This window comes from Danio aesculapii, chromosome 21, assembly GCF_903798145.1.
Source record: "Danio aesculapii chromosome 21, fDanAes4.1, whole genome shotgun sequence".
Taxonomy (NCBI): domain Eukaryota; kingdom Metazoa; phylum Chordata; class Actinopteri; order Cypriniformes; family Danionidae; genus Danio; species Danio aesculapii.
Window position 1 is genome coordinate 5901953 of NC_079455.1, and position 22592 is coordinate 5924544.

The 22592-nt window shown below is 34.7% G+C and overlaps 1 protein-coding gene across 1 annotated transcript in view; it reads left to right on the top strand.

Annotated features, from left to right (window-relative positions):
• The window catches only part of rad50 (RAD50 homolog, double strand break repair protein), a 79612-nt gene that overhangs the window by 52093 nt on the left and 4927 nt on the right, over positions 1 to 22592 (top strand). The window contains exons 18-23 of the mRNA XM_056446333.1: positions 4670 to 4780; positions 4945 to 5037; positions 5123 to 5236; positions 7767 to 7894; positions 8036 to 8260; positions 20927 to 21012. Coding sequence (XP_056302308.1) covers positions 4670 to 4780; positions 4945 to 5037; positions 5123 to 5236; positions 7767 to 7894; positions 8036 to 8260; positions 20927 to 21012 — 757 coding nt within the window. The remainder of the gene's footprint in view (positions 1 to 4669; positions 4781 to 4944; positions 5038 to 5122; positions 5237 to 7766; positions 7895 to 8035; positions 8261 to 20926; positions 21013 to 22592) is intronic.

The following is a 22592-nucleotide window of genomic DNA, read 5'->3' on the forward strand; positions in this document are numbered from 1 at the left end:
TTTTGGCTTTGTCTTGTTCTGATGAAGTAGAGTGTCTTTTCTGCTCCAAATGCGAATCCGTGGATTTTTCACACACAAAAATAAAACGTACAAGGTGAAAAATATTAAACTAAACAAAAAGAAAGGCAGACTTTTAGACAAAGTGACAAAAAACTACTTTTAACAAAGATTAACAAAGAATGTATCACAAATAAATTTACAAATAAAACAAACTGGTTTATTTTCCTGGTACCGTACTGTAGGTGTATCTAGCAGTAGAATTTAGAAACTGAACAAATGTTAAAATATTTTTTGTTGTTGTTTTATTAACATTAAAGGGATAGTTGAGTCAAAAAATGACAATTCTGTCGTCATACACTTACTCTCAAGTTGTTTTACATCTGAATTAGTTTTCTTGTTTGTTGTTATTTTGAAGAATGCGAGTTACCCAAGAGTTGCTGGTCCCCACTGAATTCAATATATATTTTCTCATAGTATCATCAGCCAGTATCTCTTTGCTCACCCACATTCTTTAATAAATCTTCTTTTAAAAAAAGAAATCAAGATAGATTTGGGACATCATCAGAGTGAGTAAATATTGGCAGAATTTACATTTGTGGTAAGTTATCTCATAATGAAAAGCGGCAGCAAGTTTTGCCTATTTGTCTGCTGTCACTTTAAGACTGGCACACTTAGCGTCGTATCATACACCCGGCACAATAAGGCGCAAGATGTGTTTGCCGCGTTGTGTTGTTATTTTCAGACCAGCACAACCCTAATATTCCCATTTTCCGCCACATTGTTTAGGTAGTAAATCCATTTGCACCACTTTGTGGACTCGTGGGTGAGCAGGTCTAGAAAAGAGGTGTGCTAAGGTGCATTGTTGGCACGTTGCTATTTTGAGGAACTAAAATAGACTATGCAATAGATCAGCTGAAAGCATGTCTAAAGTCCAGCACAGAGCATGTTAGTTTTGCACCTTAAACGCTTACACATTGCTTAATGCACACAGGATGTATATAATACACAAATATCTTTACAAATGAAAAAGAATTAAAGGATTAAAATATTACAAAAATTACTATTTTCTACAGAAATATAAAAACCACTGCATGTCTTCTTTACCTCGGTGGAACATTTTCAATTTATTCATTACATTACTTGCTTGTGTATAATGTTGTTATTATTTATTTTATTAAAAACAAGCTTAGATTTGTTCACCTGTCAGGTTTTGGACCATATGGGGGGCATAGGACACGTGTTTGGATATAACTCAAATTTTTGACCACACTTCGTTATTATTGTCCATTTATTTGTTTACTGGAAATTAGAACTGAATTTTGAAATAGTTTTGAAACTCATCTGTGCGCTTAACAAATTAAATTAATTATGTAGACTAATGAATGTCTTTGGTGGAGTGCGTACAACACAGTTTCCGTATGCATGAAAGAGAGAAAGAGAAAGTAAAGGCCGACTGGAGGAGGATCATTCTTTATCCCCTGTAGATGATCTGTTTAACTGTTTTCTCGCTAGTGAAGCGTTTAGTTTTTCCACTTAAGTCCGGCATGTAAATGGCAAATGCGTCATGGAACGATGCAACTGGCTGTTAAAAGGAAGGGGAGATGAGACTCTGATTTTGGGTAATTCTCAAAGCACACTCATAACTCATTGAGAGAATAAGCTCAACCCTGTTAGACCATGCGCCGCGGCGCAGAGTGTGTTTTCCATCCTTAAAATAGCAAAAGTGGATTCGGACACACCCTTAATGCTTTTGCGCCATGTGCTTTAGACTTTGTGCCTAGATCATTAAAATAGAGCACTTTAAGATAGACATTGTAACTGTTTACTTTCACTTCAGACCAAACTAACTGTGTTTATATGCAAATCTGATGGGGTTTTGACAGTTTTATCGCAGTTTTAATTTTCTGAAGTGTGCGCACTCTCCAAAATAATGGTACAAAAAAGGTAGTTTTTCAAAAGGTACACTTTTGTATGTAAAAGAAACATTAATAAAGGATCCATAATGGTACTTTAAAAGTAAATCTTAGTATTGTTGCTTAAATCTACTTTTACAGTTTACATAAAAAATTAGAGCTGCACGGTGGCACAATGGGTAGCACGTTCACCTCACAGCAACAAGGTCGCTGGTTCGAGCTGCGGCTTGGTCAGTTGACGTTTCTGTGTGGAGTTTGCATGTTCTCCCCGTGTCCACAATGGTTTCCTCCGGGTGCTCCGGTTTCCCCCACAAGTCCAAAGATATGTGACCTAGGTGAATTGGGTGAGCTAAATTGTTCGTAGTTTATGTGTGTGAATGAGTGTGTATGGATGTTTCCAATTGATGGGTTGCAGCCATAAACATATGCTGGATAAGTTGGCGGTTCATTCCGCTGTAGCAACCCCAGATTAATAAAGTGACTAAGCCGAAAGGAAAATGAATGAGTGAATAAAAAAGTCAAACATTTGAAAGGGTACCACCTCGGTGACAGCTTTTGAACATTCGTTTCTGAGACTGTCTTCAGGTGTGCGTTGTTTATCAGCAAGCTTTTGAAGCTAATGTACTTTTGTCGTTATTATTAATTGTGAGTGTAACAATGTAACCTTGATTCCATGAGTTGTAACATAATAGCATTTATGATTTATACCTAATACACTCTGCAGAATCACTTTGATTAACATTCTCCATTTGTACATGCCATTAAAGGGGGAAAGGTCCCGCTCATTAGTGATGATCTCTTCCTCGACACACAATAGACAGCAGCCTTTTGTCATTAGTAGTGTTGTCTCGATACTGAATTTTGGTACAAAATTCGCTACTGAAAATTTAAAGACGGCCATTTCCCACTAACATTTAAGTGTAAATGTCCTGACAGGAAACTGATGAACGACCTTCTGTTCATGAAAGAATCTAACCATCAGTTCTGTGGAAATATTAAGTGTCGCAATAGTTTACAACACCAAATCAGTATAACAATCAGATGATTCTTCAAATAATTAGATAAAACTTTCTGATAATTTGTCTAAGATAAAAGATTTGACTTTATAGGAAGTATGTATATTAAATTATAAATTATTATTGAATGCGGGTAATATTTCACCAGTTTTACTGTATTTTTATTTTAAGCAACTACAGCTTTCGTGAACATAAGAAAATTCTTAAAAAAAAAAAACATGAAACTTGCTGCCATCGATTTGTTTTATCTCTTTTTTTTTACTTGAGTTTGCGTGGGTATATATATATGATAGTGTATTTTGTGTTACTATTCTTTATTTCTATTTTTTAGGTGTGACTTTAACATTCTAGGCTAATTTTGGCATATTTTATAGTAATGTTTGTGTGTGTGTGAAGAAAGAATAAAACTCGGTAACACTTTATAATTACTATACACTATAAATAATTTATTAAGCATTAGCAAATAGTGAATTCATTATCTGTAAAGCATTAACTCTACATTAATAAATGTTAGTAAGCAGTTTATAACTGCAGCTACAAATGCTGTATTCTTGACTTACAAACATATTTATAATGTGCTTAATAATTGTACTTTCATACTTTGTTAATGATTTATTTTTCATTACTAAACTGAGTATCGCATTATTTACAAACCATTTGTATTTAAAAGTAGTTGAGGGTTTTTAGGATAATTCAGAATGAGTTAGAAAATGATTAATAAACTATTGAAATCAACATTTATATGTCTTATTATTCAGGCATATATTAAGGGTTACTATGTATGTTAATAAATGCTTTATTAACTCAACTTTATCTAGTTTTGTGATCTAATCTGAAGTGAGGTCTATTTATGCTTTATAAATCTCTTATAAATGACAAATAAAGACTTAGTTAAATTCTAAACAGGAAAAATGACATTATTCATTCCTTTTCATTTAAAGATACACTAATAAAACTGTACTTCAAATGAAAAATAAATCTTTGCAAACTTCTTTATAATTAAATAACTGTAGAGTTTAAACATTGCATCTTATTATATTGTTAAATTATTATATTGTTGTTGTTGTTTTATCCAGTTTTATGTCGTATTTTGACACTTCTGTTATTCAGCAATGTTTAAACTTTACAGTTTACAATTTTATTTTTTAGAAAAGATTGCAAAGATTATTGTTCATTTGATTCTGAGCCTTTATTTGTCATTTATAAGGGATTTATAAAGCATGAATAGTCCTCACTTTAGATTAGGTCACAAAATTGCATGAAGTTGAGTTAATAAAGCATTTATTAACATATTAGTTAACCATTAGTATATGCCTGAACAATACGATATATAAATGTTGATTTCAATAGTTTATTAATCCTTTACTAACTCATTCTGAATGATCCTAAAAACCCTCAACTACTCTTATATACAAATGGTTTGTAAATAATGCAATATTTAATTTAGTAATGAAAAATAAATCATTAACTAAGTATGAAAATACAATTATTAAGCACATTATATAGGTGCTTATAAGTCAAGAATAGATCATTTGTAGCTGCAGTTATAAACTGCTTACTAACGTTTATTAATGTAGAGTTAATGCTTAACAAATAATGAATTCACTAGATGCTAATGCTTAGTAAATGATTCATAGTGTGTAGTTATTATAAAGTGTTACCTAAAACTCTTTTGCAGACCTCAGACATTTAAAGGTAGCTTAATCATGTTCTTAATGTAATCTTAATTGTGTTTATTAGGATGCAAAGGAGCAGGTCTCTCCCCTAGCTGCCACTTTGGAGAAGCTCCAGCAGGAGAAACAGGACCTTGTTGAGCGCAGGAGCAAGAAACAGGAGGAAGGACAGGAAAAGGTATTTGTTTCTGCATTTGTGTTTTAGGTTTTCATCTGATATTTTCTGTTTACTGTAAAATGATTCAACACAATGTACTGCATTAATAGTTTGGGGGTTTCACTTTAACTCAATTTGCTTTTCAAGAAGTGCTTCATATATAAAAGCTTTATACTTTCTTTTAGATAAATGCAATTAAGGAAAAAATGAAAAACATTACCCTCTTTGAAAGAGAGATCACCAAGTACATTGAAGAGGGCAAAGACAGCTACAAAGAGGTACGACATAATTGTGTGCATTCTCTTCAATTTAATTTCCAATATTCATGTTTTTTCCTATTTATTTTTGCTCTTTCTTATTTAGCAAAAAGAAACTGAGCTACAGGATGTGGACAAACAACTACATGAGGCCGAAAAACAGCGGGAGAAGACCAATAAAGACATGGGCAACATCCGACAAGACATTGACACTCAGAAGGTGCCGAGCAAACCTTACTGTTTAGTTTTTTTTGCTATTATTCTTGCATTTTTACCACAATGCCAATGTAGTAGACCTGTGATATTAAAAGACTCATTCTAAAACTGATACAGTTGAATTGACAGAAGGGCTAATACATTTTACTTCATATTAAAATATTAATTTTCAAAAAGTATCGTTTAACACAGGGGTTTTCAACCTTTTCAGACACACACGTTTGGCCAATTTTACACCCCCCTTTTACCGAGCCAAAATTTGAATGAATGTGCAAACATCATTGACATATTACTTGCAATGCTTAAAGTGCGTAAAATGAATTACATTGAAACATAAGTATATAGCTTACCTGATTCAGTGTGATGGCTGAGCCTGTTTCTGTGAAGACAACATGGTTGGATTCCTGACACGACTAACCGTAAATTGTCTTCCACTGTCAATAAGCGTGAGCCATAGCATACTTGCTTTTGATGTACGTACATGCAGAAAATGCTGCTTCATAAAGCCAAGTTCGCAGAGCCCCGATGGTGTGGAGTCGAACATTGAGTACATTTACATGGACACCAATACTTTAATAGATTTTAATACAATTAAGACAATACTTTGATTAAAAGTCATCATGTAAACAGCGATTTTTGATGACCTTAATCCGACTAAAGTCATAACTGAATTAAATAGAAATGTAATTAAGACCTGGAGTATGCAGATATTAGTGGCATTATTGAAGTAAACACCGCAATCAAACTATTACCGTCATGTAGGACTTTCCGCCATATTTTTCGACACGATCCACATGCGACTGTAAGTAAAGGTCCGCAGACTAACACATCGCGCAATGCGGAAGTTTTTTTCTTTCCATTCGGCGTGCGTTATTAAATTCCATAACACTCTCACCAGTCCTTACTCCTTATTTGCGTCTAATACCCCAGTTTGTTACGGGGGCATGAATAAAACGTTCATGAGTGAAGGTGAAGCTGCCGAACTGCAGTTAAAGTCACCCAAAATTATATGAAACTCTTACATGAAACACTGCACGTAAACACCTTAATTTTATTATTGTCTATTAAGGCAGTAAATAATATTTGACTAGATATTTTTCAAGACACTTCTATACAGCTTACAGTGACATTTAAAGGCTTAATTAGGTTAATTAGGTTAACTAGGCAGGTTAGGGTAATCTATCTATCTATCTATCTATCTATCTATCTATCTATCTATCTATCTATCTATCTATCTATCTATCTATCTATATAGTACTGCAGTGAAGGCTAAAGCATAATTACTATTAGTTCATGATAGTTACTATTAGGGCTGCACGATTAATCGAAAAAAGATCGCGATCTCGATTCGACCCTACACACGATCTTAATTCAGCTTTTCTACGATTCAGCCTGTTATATTTTCAAGGTCAGGAGAGAAGCAAGGCAGTCACACAAGTCTTCACAGCAACATTGACACCTTCAAATGGTGTTAAAAGTGTCACATACTGCATTTATAAGTTATAATTCACCCAAATGTCATTTCTGTCTTCATGTAATGATGTATTCACGGTCGCGAAATCACACGTGAGCTGACCGCCAGCTGTTTGTTTACTGTTTGTTTACTGTGCGTTTGAGGGCCGCGCGGGAGGTTTGATTTGCATGTACGTGTTTTTTTCTCACAGTGACAGCAGCCATGAGCCGCACTCGGAAGTGTAAGTGAAACCTGTGGGCACATCATTTAATTAAAATTGCATTTTAAGGGATCCAACCCACACTGGCCATAGCCTGCTCACGCTTATGCCATCAGGCAGGCGTTACAGAAGCCTGAGGAGCAAATCAGTACGGTTTCGTGATAGTTTTTATCCTGTCATTTATAAGACTTTTGAATAATACCATTTCTTAAACACTATTGATAGCTAGTGTAAAATAATAAATCAATAAATCGTTAAACTAGCATAAATTATCAATATTACAACTATTATAACAAATGGTGAAATAGGTATTTAAGTATTAATTACTCTCTACAGAGATTTTTTTAATCAGGTTATATCTTATATAACTATATTTTTATATTTTTATGAAATTATAAAAGCTTGTTTATCATGTTAAGATTTTATAGTGTTTGTATAGTGATGTTGTTATGTTCTTGTTAGGTCTGTTGCAACGTAATTTTGTTCTGCATTACAATTTTATTGTGATGTTTTGAATGACAAAATAAATAAAAATAAAGGAAACTGAATTTACTGTACTGAACAATTCTGCCTCATATGTTTCATTGACAGTTTTATTGATCACTAAGATATGATTGACTTGGATTTAAGTTGCTTTGACTTAAAAATGAAAATTGCTAAAATGTAGCCAAGCTACTTTTGCCAGTTAGCTTTTAGCTTAGCTTGCTACATTTCCCAGAGGGTTGATTTTAGTGTAGTTAAGCTACATCTTAAGTAGAGTAGCTAATAGCTTAGCTCACTACATTTTTCAAATAGCTTGCCCAACACTGCTGGAGGGCTGATAATTTTGCCTTCAACTATATATGTATTGTCTAATTTCAGGTTCAAGAGCGCTGGCTTCAGGACAACTTGACTTTACGAAAGCGCGTGGAGGAACTGAAAGAGGTGTCGAGAAAACGAGAGGCCTTAATGAAGGAAATGGGCAACATGCAAGTGCTGCAACTGCGCAAGTATGAAATTATTGGTTATTTTTTGTTAGCATTAAATAATTTGTCATAGTTTGAATACTTTATATAACTTCCATCCCACTTTTATTTTTTTATTATTGTGAACTTAAATTCATCTTTCAAAATGTATTTCCTGTTGTCAAGTGAGCGGCGGGAAGTTGAGCGAAAGTTGGAGGACCTAAAAAAGAACCGCAGTGTGGCTCTTGGTCGACAGAAAGGCTACGAGGACGAGATCCTCCGCTTTCGTAAAGAACTCAACGAGGATCAGTATTGCCGGGCCGAGGATCTCTACAGAGACAAAATGATTGTGATGAGAACAACAGAGCTGGCTAATAAAGACCTGGACATCTACTATAAAGCCCTAGACCAGTAAGCTGATTTCTATTATCAGGGTTTTTCTAATGGGTAGAGTCAGGTAGCGGTTTGTCAGGATGTGTAGGTTGGTTTTGATGTGGTTCAACACAGTCAGCAACAGGCCATTTGAGAGATTATCTAGACGTGAGGAAGTCTGACTCAACGAATGAATCATCACTGACAGGTGGACTTTATTTCACTGGAACTCCCCTAAAAGATGCTAAAATATTTACCATACCATTGCAACAGTTATCTTGCTATTTTTTATGTGTTGACAGTATATGTGATAATTTAGTTTTATTACATAATTTGGTTTAAAGCAATAAATATAGCAATACATAAAGTATTATGCATGTAAATAGTAGACTAACAATCCTTTAGAGGATTTGGATTTCTAAAGCATTTGTGTTTTTGTGAGCTCCCTCAAATACTGGGGAGCTAAGCTGTTCAGGGCTTTGTAGGTGGTTAAAAAATGTTTAACTTTATACAGTATTTAATAGGAAGCCTATTTAATAGGAAATAAGAAGAATGTTTAATAGGAATGATGAAAGAGCTGGAGTAATATGATCATATTTCTTTGTTCTAGAAAGCACTCTAGCAGCTGCATTTCAAACTAGCTGAAGTTTGTTAATTTGGCCAACATGGCAACCACCTAGTAACGCATAACAATAGGCTGAATAAGCATGAATAAGCTTTCCGCATCAGACATTGATAGCATATGCTGAAGTTTGGCAACATTTTTAAGATGAAAAAATGCAGTTTTACAGATGTTTGAAATCTGGCCTTCAAACGACAGGTTGCTATCAAAAATCACCCCCAAATTTTGAGGACTGAACTAAGAATCCATCAAGGTTTTGGGTCCAATAAGCAAGACCTCAGTTTTATCTGAATTTAATAATAATAAGTTATTACGAGGGCCAGACGGAATCTGCTGACATTTTTTTGCTATTTCTGCGCAGAATTTTGTTAAAAATCTGCGGATTTATGTGGAATGACTTTAGGAGTATCATAACTAAAACCTTAATATGTGAAATAAAAAGTAATACCTTTTTAACTTGTATTTAATGTTTACAATGCAAATCCAATTAGATCCACTTTATTTGGTAAACAAAGCAAGTCTCTCATATAATGTATCTACTAAAAGACAGAAAATATTACTTTACAAAGTATATTGTGAATAAATCATATAAATATTTTCATATTAGTCAATAATATTACTGAAATTAATTTAAAAACTGAATAAATATAAATTAACACACATTTATAAAAGTAAATAAACAATCAATGATGTGCTCAAAATCTGCGCAGATTCCGTATGGGCCTGGTTATTAGTCATCAAATTTTGATTATCAGCTGTACAATCTGTTAATTTCTTGACTTCATACAAATTATCAGGTTTAATGACATCGCCTAGCGATAGCATATATAGGGATCTATTTTAACGATTTAGACGCAAAGTCCAAAGTGCAGGACGAAAAAGCATTAAGGTGGTGTCAGAATCCACTTTTGCTGTTTTAAGGATGGAAAAATCTGCTTTGCGCTGCAGCGCATGGTCTAACAGGGTTGAGCTTATTCACTTAATGAGTTCTGGGTGTGTTTTAAGTCTCATCTCCCATTGCCTTTAAGAGTCAGTTGGCGCATTTGCTATTCACATGGCAGACTTTGTAAGTGGAAAAACTGAACATTTCACTAGTGAGAAACCAGTTAAACAGAGCATCTGCAATGAGAGAATGACCCTCCTCATTCTTTACTTTCACTTTCACTCTCTTTCGTGGAGAAGGAAATGTGTTGTATCCACAGACATCCATTAGCCTACATAATTAATTTCATTTGTTAAGCACACAGATGTGTTTCAAAACGATTCCAGTAAACGAATAAATGAGCAATAATAACGAAGTGTGGTCAAAAAACTGAGTTATATCCAAACACACATGCTATGCCCCATATGGTCCAAAACCCGACAGGTGGACAAATCTAAGCTTGTTTTTAATGAAACAAATATAAATATGCATATAATAAATATTACTGCTAATGATAATAACATTATACAAAAGCAAGTTGTCATGAACAAACAGAAAAAGCCCACCGAGATGAAGAAGGCATGAAGGCAGTGGTTTTTATGTTTATGTAGAAAATAATAGTTTTTGTAATATTTTAATCCTTTAACTCTTTTTCATTTGTAAGGATATTTGTGTATTATAGACATCCTGTGTGTATTAAGCAACAACTAGCACGCTCTGCGCTGGACTTTAGACCTGCTCTCAGCTGCTCTATTGTGCAGTCTATTTTAGTTCCTCAAAGTAGCAACATGCCAACAATGTGCCTTAACACACCTCTTTTTTTAGATCAGAACGCCTATGGGCGCACATATGAGCTCAAATGCATTTGCTATTTAAACAGCGTGGTGCAAAACGTCAAAACGACACTTGCGTCAAGCTGAAACTAGCAAACAGCATTTGCGTCGCGCCTTGAGCCACATTGCGCCGGGTGTTTGATAGAGCCCATAGTGTGAAAAGTATTTTATACAGTGTAAAAGTATAATTTGCACTCAAAAGTAGCACAAATATAACATTTCATCTTTGCATCATTTACATGCAGTGGATACTTAAGCATGTCAGAAGAGAAACGCAGCAGCGCTTCCTTCTTCAATTTCAATGTGCTCGTGAGCTTGTACTCTTGTGGCATCTGTTGTTGCAAATCAACCCATTGTCTGCGCTAGTTGCTGGGCACTGTGGACAGGTTCATCGAAAACGTATAGCATTTTAAACATGTGGCAAAGATGTCACGGTATCTTGTCCAACGTGCAACAGGCTTTACATTTTTGCATTGTGTAAATGATGGATGGTCCTCCTAGCATATTAATAATTTTAATAACATTTTATAAAAATAAATGGAGCTGTCATCACATCAGCAAGTTCTTGGAGTTTGCATTCCCGTTACATTAATGAAAGCTGGCCGATCTCCACAGTAAACATCTTACTACATTTACATTTAGTTATTTAACACAGGGGTTCCCAAAATGGGGGTTGTAAGACAATTTGTGGGGGTCTCTTGGTGATATCAAAAAGTATTATATATATTATTAAACTGGTGTCATGGTGGCGCAGAGGGTAGCACAATCGCCTCACAGCAAGAAAGTCGCTGGTTCGAGCCTCGGGTGGGTCAATTTCTGTGGAGTTTGCATGTTTTCCCCCGTGTCCGCGTGGGTTTCCTCCGGGTGCTCTGGTTTCCCCCACAAGTCCAAAAGACATGTGCTATAGGTAAATTGGGTAAGCTAAATTGTCCATAGTGTATGTGTGTATGGATGTTTCCCAGTGATGGGTTGCAGCCATAAGGGCATCTGCTGGGTAAAACATATGCTGGATAAATTGGCGGTTCATTCCGCTGTGGCGCGCCCTGATTAATAAAAAGTATAAGCCGAAAAGAAAATGAATGAAGAATAATTATTATTAAACTATTAGAATTACCATATTTTTTCCATAACATACAGAAGATCAAATAGTATTTAATAGTTACATAAAAAATAACAACATGGAAATAAAAAGCCATCAGCCTTTCAATTTTTTTTTTCCATTGGATTGCGACCTCTGGGTTGTTAACGTTATAATAATGATACAGCAATAAAGTCAGATGCAGCAGTTTGATTTTATGGCACAGTGTTAAACTTCGACACCTTTACGCACTCATGTACATAAAAAAGGCCACAACTGAACATAGAGGATGATCTCCAAGTCAAATAATTGTAATTAGACAAGCCAATGTATAATGGTGGTTTGTTCTGTAGACATTTGGAAACAAATATTGCTTAATGGTCTAATAATATTGACCTTAAATGGATAAAAATAAAAACTGCTTTTATTCTGGCTGAAATAAAACAAATAAGAATTTTTCCAAAAGGAAAAATATTATTGGGCTCACTGTGAAAAACTTGCTCTGTTAAACAGAATGTGAAAAAGAAAAAACTTAACAGGAGGGCTAATAATATTGACTTCAACTGTAAAACTTTCACCATGCCCTGAAGTCCCGATGTAATAATCGTTCATCTATTAGACATCACGCGATGACTTATTGGTCAGCATCACTCAGAATGTTTATTAGCACTGTATAGTTCATCTTTGGTGAATTGAATCTCAGTTTTTGAATAAATCATTTGAAAAGGTGTTTCAGTGACCCAACTATTTTGAATGCATCGATTAATAGAAAGACTCAAGTTACTCACTTTTTAATAGCGTTATTTACTTCCAGCTACTAGTGGTTATACACAAAAATATTTTAGGCAAATTTCCTTTTCTTAAAATTACAGATTATATTTAAGATTATATTTAATTATATTATATTTAATTAAATATAATTATATTATTATATTATAATTATATTGCATATTTAGTGTAAAACAATAAAAATTTATTGTATTCACAGCGCTTCACTTTTTCCACATTTTTTTATGTTACAGCCTCACTTCAATATGGATTATATTAATTTATTTCCTCAAAATTCTGTTTGTGAAAAAAGAAATGTGAAAAAAAGAGTTTTTGAAATTGTTGCAAATTTATTAAAAATAAAAAAAGCTGAAAAATCACATGTACATGAGTATTTACAGCCTTTGCTCAATACTTTGTTGATGCACCTTTGGTCATTTTGTCATTTTGAATATGATGCCACAAGCTTGGCACACCTGTCTTTGGGAATTTTTGCCCATTCCTCTTTGCAGTACCTCTCAAGCTCTATCAGGTTGGATGGGAAGCGACGGTGTACAGCCATTTTCAGATCTCTCCAGTGATGTTCAATATGATTTAGGTCTGGGCTCTGGCTGTGCCACTCAAGGACATTCAGAGTTGTTGTGAAGCCGCTGCTGAAACATCTCAAGAATTATCAGTGGAAACAGAATATAGCTGAGCTCAATTTAGAGCTTCACTGCAAAGGCTGTGAATACTCATGTACATGTGATTTTTCAGGTTTTTTATTTAAAAAATTTGCAACAATTTCAAAAAATATTTTTTCACATTGTCATTATGGGGTATTGTGTGTAGAATTTAAAGCAAATCAATTAATTTAATCCTTTTCATAATAAGACTGTAACATAAAAAATGTGGAAGAAGTGAAGCGCTATGAATTCTTTTTCAGATGCACTGTATACATTATTTATATAATTATGATGTATTGTTTGTTAATATAATTTTAAAACATTCAGTTGTTACTAGCGATAGTTGGTATGGTTTTATTTAACAGATAATTAATATAATATCGACTTAAATTAATATTTTGTTGTCTTTGGTTTATTGTATTGCATTGCAGATCGGCAAGAGTAATGCGATTTGAGAAGGACCCAAGTAGTCGCTGTATCACTTCATTGTAATAAAAGAACGGTTAGAACCTTACTATGTGTGGATATTTAGTGTATTTTTAAATTTCTTTTTTAAGCCATAGTTTTAATCTACATTTTTTAAAGACTTTTTGAAAGAGGGATATGTTATTTATGGCTGAAAATGTGTGGTTTTTGTTTTTTATTGTAATGAAATATTAAATATTCAGGTAAATGAGTGGGAACCCTGCCAGGGGGGTGGGAAATATCTCATTTCTTTAAGGTTGGGGATGGATTAAATCCAGTTTTTACATAAAAAAACAATTTTGCTATTCAATAACTTGCCTAATTTTCCTAATTTCTCTAGTTTGCACAATGACCTAGTTATATCTTTAAATTGGACTTTAAGTTGAATAGTATCTTGCAAACTAAGTAGAAAAATATTATGCACTGTCACCATGGCAAAAATAACTAGTTATTAAAAAAAGAGTTAGTTAAACTGTTAAAAATTCTGTCCATTAGGCAACATTTTTAAAAGAATTTAAATGTCACTGAAATGATGATAATTTGGGCTTTTATCCTAAATCCTAATCCCTACCCATTCTAAATTTAGCTTAACATACACAATTTCATCAGTATTATTATTATTTATTAATTAATCATTAATTAATGATTGACGAAATGATGTTGCTGGTGTCCTGCGATTAGAAAGTCCCAAGTCGTCATCATTGCTTTAGATCGGTATCGTCTTCACAGAAATGACATCAGCAGGACTGTGGGTGTCTAAGTAGCTTTGCTCTCACATATATATCTACAGTGATGAGATCCTGACTATTTGAGGCAATAATCTCTGCTTTTCTTCGAAATATTTTACACAATTTAAATTTATTTAATGTGTCACAGGCATTAATACAAATATTGCGCTGGAGATGCAGTAGCTGTAGAAGTTTATTAATGACTCATTGTTTCTGAATTCGAAATATTTTCCTAATAGGTCAACGGCCGTCATTGCATAATGTCTATTTTAGGATTTATTCATTTTGCAACAGTAATGACTGTTTTAGGTCAAATTGCGCAACTTAAATCCACAACATGTTCTTTCAAGGTTTCAGGGTTTGTTGCTTATCTTCTAGCAAACCCTGAATGTGACCACTGCATATAAGGGCCCGTTCAGTTTTCACATTCTTTTCAGGGATGTTATATATTGAATCAAATCTTTATTCAAAGTTATTTTTATGCCGTACCACACCACAATATTATTTTTTTTTTTGGGGGGGGGGGGGGGGGTAACTGTAACTGATTGATTAGTTTGATTTGTGTGCTGTTCTTTTGACAATTCACATACAGTATTCTAAATTGTAGGTCAGGGGTCACCAAACTTGTTCCTGGAGGGCCAGTGTCCTTTAGATTTTAGCTCCAACCCTAATCAAACACACCTGAACGAGCTAATTAAGGTCTTACGAGGTATACCTGAAACACCCAGCCAGGTGTGTTGATGCAAGTTGGAGCTAAACCCTGCAGGGACACCGGCCCTTCAGGACCGAGATTGGTGACCCCTGCTGTAGGTAAATATTGCAAAAAAAAAAAAAAACTTTCATGTGTATTTTAGAAGTATGCCACTTGGTTGTTTCCTGGTGTCATTCTCAATTTTGTATACATTACATAAAATTAAATAACTGGATGACAAGTGAATGAACAGTTGTTTCCACCCATTCATTCATTCATTTTCTACCGCTTTTCTGGGGCCGGGTCACGGGGGCAGCAATCTTAGGAGAGAATCCCAGAATTCCCTCTCCCCAGACACTTCCTCCAATTCCTCCAGGGGATCCTGAGGTGTTCCCAGGCCAGCTGATTAACATAGTCCCTTCAGCGTGTCCTGGGTCTTCCCCGAGGCCTCCTCCCGGTGGGACATGCCTGGAACACCTCCCTAGGTAGGTGTCCAGGAGGCATCCGATGCCCGAGCCATTTCAGCTGACTTCTCTTGATGTGGAGGAGCAGCGGCTCTACTTCAAGCGCCTCCAGGGTGTCAGAACTCCTCACCCTATTCATAAGGGTGCGCCCTGCCACACTGCGAAGGAAACTCATCTCGGCTGCTTGTATCCGAGATCTTATCCTTTCAATCATGACCCAAAGCTCATGACCATAGGTGAGAGTAGGAATGTAGATTGACCGGTAAATAGAGAGAATTGCCTTTCAGCTCAGCTCCTTCTTTACCACAACGGGCCAATACATCGACCACATTGCCGCTGCACCAATCCGCTTGTAAATCTCACGTTCCATCCTTCCCTTACTCTTGAACAAAACACCAAGATACTTGAACTCCTCAACCTGGGGGTAAGGACTTTCCTCCAACCTGGAGATCGCAAACCACTTTTTTCCAGTGGAGCACCATGGCCTCAGACTTGGAGGTGCTTATTCTCATCCCAGATTCTCAAATGTTAAAAGTTGCAAATGTGCCCTGAATGAAAACACACCACATGCCACTATTGTATGTGCCAGGAGCACTGTTGTGACATGCAGGCCACAGATACCAAAATGGAAGAAACATTTTTATTTTAAAATCATTTAAAGCTGGGGCATTTCACAGAAGTAAACAGTATGTCCGTGGATCCTTAAAGTCTTAAATTCCATAGTATAAAAATAAGGCTCTAATTTGTCTTAAAATGCCTTAAATTCGCCTTTTAGAGGTTTTAAAATTGCAGTCAAATCAACTTTGTAAAGCGGACTTGGTTTCCGTTTTGAAGTCTTTAAATCTCTTCATCTGTCATTATCAAAAACAACATAGGCAGAACCAAAATCAATTTATAGTCTTTGGTGGAACTCATTAAAATACACACTTGAAGGGATTTTGTTGACGTAATTAACGATTGCGAGGATATCGCACTATAAAAGCTTATAACAGCTGCGTAAACCCGTACATTAACAAATAAAGAACTAGAGATGCACTGATTGACCAGCCAATGACAGGAATCTGCCATTTATTGATTTTATTTTATTTTTGCTTGACCTTGAACAGTGACCAGCATGTAGTGTTGCTATTGAGACGCCCACAGACACTCACAGCTTGCAACATAAAACTTGTCATTGGTGCTGATTCCTGAATTTGTTTTACTGTGAAAGTGACGCTGTTATTGATGAGATCAGTTAAACGCCTTAAAACGTAATTTAAACCATATTAAACGTTCAATTTTTTTTTATTCAAGCTTTTACAATGTTTGCTGCATGATTAAAAAATGCTGGTAGATATCAGTCTTAATTGTTTAAAGAGGGAAAACATCATGTCGGAATTGTCAGCAAGCTTTACCAGAACAAGATCAAACTAAATCAGAAAATAAGTATTTATAAAACAGTAATAAAAAGCTGTACATATAAAATATTGTTATCTTTAATTAAATAATAGGCATAAGTTAATGACATTGGACAGTTTGGTGGAGCTGACGTAACATCTGTATTATTATTATTTTATTTTTATGAGTAATAATAGGTTCTTCACACTTTATATGTACAATTAACAGTCTTAAGGATAGTCATTAGTAGTGCTGAGTGAGTTTTTTTTTTATTTCTGTACTATAAAATTAGTCTTTCTGTGTGGTAAATGGGCTTAAAAATTGGGCTTAAAAAGTCTTAAATATAACTCCACTTCAAAAATATTCAGTTCTGTTTAAAAATGCAAAGTAAAATATTCTAAAGACAATTTTCAGTTCAATTCGGCATTACATCCGTGGAACTGCAGGAAAAGCAATAAATTGCAGATAGCAGATTCGATGGATTGCAGATTACTTTTGGCAATGATTTTCTTCCATATAACAGGGTTGTGCTTATTCTTTAAATGAGTTATCGGTGTGTTTTGAGCATAACGTGCATCAAACCAATCAGAGTGTCACACCATTTATTTTACAAGTCTTTTGCATCATGCCATGTCGCACTTGCGATTTACATGGCGGCCTTTGTAAGAGGAAAAACTGAATGCTTCACTAGCGAGGTCGGTGCCAGTGGTGTAGTGGTTGGTGCGTCGACACATGCACTCCAGTGCTCACGGGACCCGAGTTCGATTCCCGTCTCATGGTCCTATGCTGATCCTTCCCCTCTCTCTGCTCCCCATGCTTTCCTCTCCAATAAAAGGTGAAAACAATAAAAGGTGAAAAAATAAATGCCAGTAGCGTGAGGATAAAGAATGAGCCTCCTCCATTCAGCCTCTTTACTTTCTTTTTACTTCACTTTTACTCTTTACTTTACTCCTTTACTTTCGTGGATAAGGAAACGGTGTTGTACTCACTCCACTGAAGACATTCTTTAGCCTACATATTTAATTTCGTTTGTTAAGCGCAAAGATTAGTTTCAAAACTATTTCTAAATTCTGTTCTAATTTCCAGCAAACAAATAAATGAATAATAATAATGAAGTGTGGTCAAAAAACAGTTATATCCAAACATACGTCCTATTCTTATGCCCTCTATGGTGATGCATAACTAAGGTGCTCTGCGCTGGTCTTTAGACCAGCTTTTAGTTGGTCAATGTCATGGTCAATTTCAGTTTCTCAAAATAGCAACGTGCCAACAATGCGCCTTAACACACCTCCTTTATAGACCGGCACACCCATGAGTACATAAAGTGGTGCAAATGGATTTGTTATTTAAACAACGTGGCGCAAAACCTGAAAATTAGTGTTGCGCTGGAATGAAAATAGAAACAAATCGCACCAAATGCATCTTGTGCCTTATTGCGCCAGGTGTATGATAGGACCCAGAGTCTCGATTAGACAACTTTCTTCTGAGCCAGTTTTTTGACATTTTTTTGACAGTTTTTTACTGAGATTATGTTTTGAAACTGACACATAGGTGTCTGAAGCCCTGCCCCTGTTAGAAAAGAGAGCTAAGTAGTAAAATCTCACCAAAACAACACAATTAGCAATAAAGCCTAAAACAGGCAGTTTCAAATAGTTATAACAATGTATTTGTGTGGTATTTTGAGCTAAAACTTAACACATAGTGTACACTCTCTAGGCACATCAGAGACTTCTTTAATTTCTTGTAAAAAAGGGGCATAATAGATTCCCTTTAATGTATCATTTTTATATACTGTATGTATTAGCATACTATTTGAAGACATTTAAGACGGTACATTATAAAGCTGGATCAATGTAATATAGTGTAATATGTGTAATTCGAATATAGACTTGCATGAAAACAATTCAATCTGAATTCAACTGAACCAGTTAATTACATTTTTAGTTAAATAACATTTTGGTAAATCAAATGGCATACAGTTGAAGTCAGAATTATGAGCCCCCCTTTGAATTTTTACTTTCTATTTTAAATATTTCCCAAATTATGTTTAACAGAGCAAGGAAATTTTCACAGTATGTCTGATAATATTTTTTTATATATGTTTATTTTATTTTAGCTAGAATAAAAGCAGTTTTTTATTTTTTTTAAATCCATTTTAAGGTCAAAATCATTAGCCCCTTTTTTTTTTCTATAGTCTACAGAACAAACAATTGTTATACAATAACTTGCCTAATTACCCTAACCTGCCTAGTTAACCTAATTAACCTAGTTAAGCCTTTAAATGTCACTTTAAGCTGTATAGAAGTGTCTTGAAAAATATCTTGTCAAATATTATTTACTGTCATCATGACAAAGATAAAATAAATCAGTTATTAGAAATGAGTTATTAAAACTATTATGTTTAGAAACGTGCTGAAAAAATCTTCTCTCCGTTAAACAGAAATTGGGGAAAAAATAAACAGGGGGCTAATAATTCAGGGAGGCTAATACTTCTGACTTCCACTACACGTCATGATTGCACACACGGCAAGTCTGAGAATTTGAAATGATGCATGCATTTAAGAATCCACATATCATAATTTCTACATTTGTAGACTTCAAATGGACATCAAGCACGGACAGCTGTCAGTTGTACTTTTTCTAGACGTTTGATGAATGCAAGCTGGTAAAGCAGTTTTCCACATTAAGCCACACATTGAACTAGCTGACCTGTTCTTCTCACCATGATACAATCATTGCTGTTTGTGCAAAGGAGCAGAGGAAGTGTGGCAATCAGATATCGATTTCTTCTAATATCAGTTCTAATAAGGTTTGTTTTTGGAAAAAGAAAAAAGAAAAAAAGCCTGAAAAAAGTTTCTCACGTTTAGTTAAATGAGTCACACTCTTAATACACTGGTCTCCAGTGTATTGTATACAAATGAAAATAAGGACTCATTATAAGGTGGTTATTTCTTTGACAATACCTTTGCTTAACATGCATGGTTTATCTTGCATGGTATGTTCAACTTTGAATTATTGTTAGTAATGTTTTACTGCATGAATTACTGTATAAATGAGGTGCACTGATACGAATATTCTGCTGATACAAAGCTTTTTAAAATGTATTATATGTGTAGTCATTAATCAATGTGTAGTAGATTAATCAATGCTGTAATTGATTTTTAGTTCATGATACATAAAGCATTACCTAATGTTAAAGAGATACTTCACCCAAAATTGACAATTTTGTCATTATTTACTCACATTTTACTTGTTTCAAAAATGTCTTCCTTCTGCTGAACACACAAAAAATGTTTTTAAGACAGCTGGAAACCTGTGATCAAAGGCTGCGTCCGAAACCGCATACTTCCATACTATATAGTATGCTAAAATCAGTATGCGAGCCGAGTAGTATGTCTGAATTCATAGAATTCGAAAATCAGTATGTGAGAAGTAACCGGATGACTTACTACTTCCGGCGAGATTCTAAAGTGTGCATGCTATGCACGCTGCGCTATCCCATGTTGCCCCCCGAGAAAATTCATGAATGGGAGTGAAGCGGCACAACTGACGCAGGTAGGTCAAATGACCATGACAAAATGGCGGATGTAGCACATCCGTGTTCCATTCATACTGCTCACGTTCATACTGTATAGAACTTTTCTAACAGCCGAGAAGTACGTTTTAATTCAAATGCAGTACCTACTGAGTAGTAGGCGGTTTCGGATGAAGCCATAGTATTTGGTTTTCATACTACAGAAGTCAATGGTTACAGGTTTTCAGCTTTCTTCACTATCTTATTTTGTGTTTAACTGAATAAAGAACCATCTGGTGTGTAAATATACAGTATTTAGGTTGAGTAATTATTGAATCAATTTTCATTTTTTGGGGAGAACTATCCATTTAGCTAGTCTAAAGTCTTAATTCATACAAAAGTTTGTTACGATTGTCTCTATAAAGTACTTCTTATGATTAAATAACAATACTTTGCATAAGTTTAGTCATCACGACATAAAATTATAGTACATTTTTGATTATTGGTTTGAAAGAGTTTCAAACCAAGAGATCATATATCCCTATACAATATATATTCCTGATTTTATTTTTTTACAGAACAATAATGAAGTTTCACAGCATGAAGATGGAGGAGATTAATAAAATCATCAGAGATTTGTGGCGAAGCACATACAGAGGACAAGGTCTGTCTTCATTTTTTTTTTATATAATTGTTTTTATTAAAAGAAAAGGGCATTTTTTTTTCCCCCTGAACAACCTCCCTCCCCTTCAAAGAGAAATAAAAAACATATATATAGGTCACACTTTACAAAAAGGTTCATTAGTTAATGTTAATTAAGGCATTTACTAACATGAACAAACAATGAACAATACATTTACTACAGTATTTGTTCATGTTAGTTAATGAAAATACAGTTGTTCATTGTTAGTTCATGTTAACTCGCGGTGCATTAACTAATGTTAACAAGCATGGACTTGGATGTTAATGCATTAGTAAATGTTCAGTTATATTTAATAAATGCTGTACAAGTGTTGTTCATGATTAGTTTGTGTTAGTAAATGCATTAACTAATGAACCTTATTGTAAAGTGTTACCAAAATATATAAACGAAATAATAATAATAGTAACGAAGAATAAATGAATGAATTAATTTAATTAATACTAAATTAAATGAGATATTTACATAGAGTTTTGATAGTACAGTGAGGAAGTATTTAACAGTAATGTTTGCTCATTGAGTTTGATTGCCATTATCCTTTTAAGCATAGACCTTTTAATTTCCCTATTAGTTTTAGTTTGGGGGAAGTGTTATCATTGGATTCCATACTGTATAAAAACGTTTAGTAGATCCTCTAAGAGAGTATTTAATTTTCTTCTATCTTAAAAACAGCATCATATCACTAAACCAGAGTGAAACCTAAGGTGGTTTACTTGATTTCCAATCAAGCAATATTCTTCTTCGAGCCATAAGACATGCCAAGGCATAAGCGTCTTGATAATTATTGGACATGACTGTATCTTGTTCAAGTACTCCAAAAATAGCCATTTCAAAGCTAGGCCTAATGTCTTTATTATATGCTTCGGACAGAATTTTAAATTTAGTTGTCCAATAATCACACAGTCTAGGCGCAGGCATGGGCAAACTCGATCCTCGAGGGCCGGTGTCCCTGCAGATTTTTGCTCCAACACTAATCAAACACACCCGAACACCCTAATTAGTGTCTTCAAGATCACTAGAAAGCTACAAGCAGGTGTGTTTGATTAGGGTTGGTGCAAAACTATGCAGGGACACCGGCCCTCCAGGATCGAGTTTGCCCATCCTTGGTCTAGGGCATGCCCAAAACATATGAGCCAAATCTGCTTTAGCAGAAAGGCATCGCTCACATGTGTCGCTTACATTTGTGTATATCTTGGAAAGTCTAGCCTTACTGTTGTAAAGTCTGTGCAGGACCTTGAATTGAATCAAGCTTAAGCGAGTACAGGAGGTTGTTCCATTTACTCTCATCAATGCATCATTCCAGGTTCCCTCTGAAATATCCACACCCAAATCCTTTGACCATTCTGCATTTGTCTACATTCATATTTTTTATTGACATTAAAGTGTTATATACATTAGAAATTCAGAAGGGAATATTTAAGACTGCATCCAATCCTGTATTAGGAGGAATAGAGGGATATGTGGGACAATCATTTTGGATTAGATGTCGAATTTGAAAATATCTAAACAAATGTGGCAGGTTGTATTTTGATGAGAGAGATGTG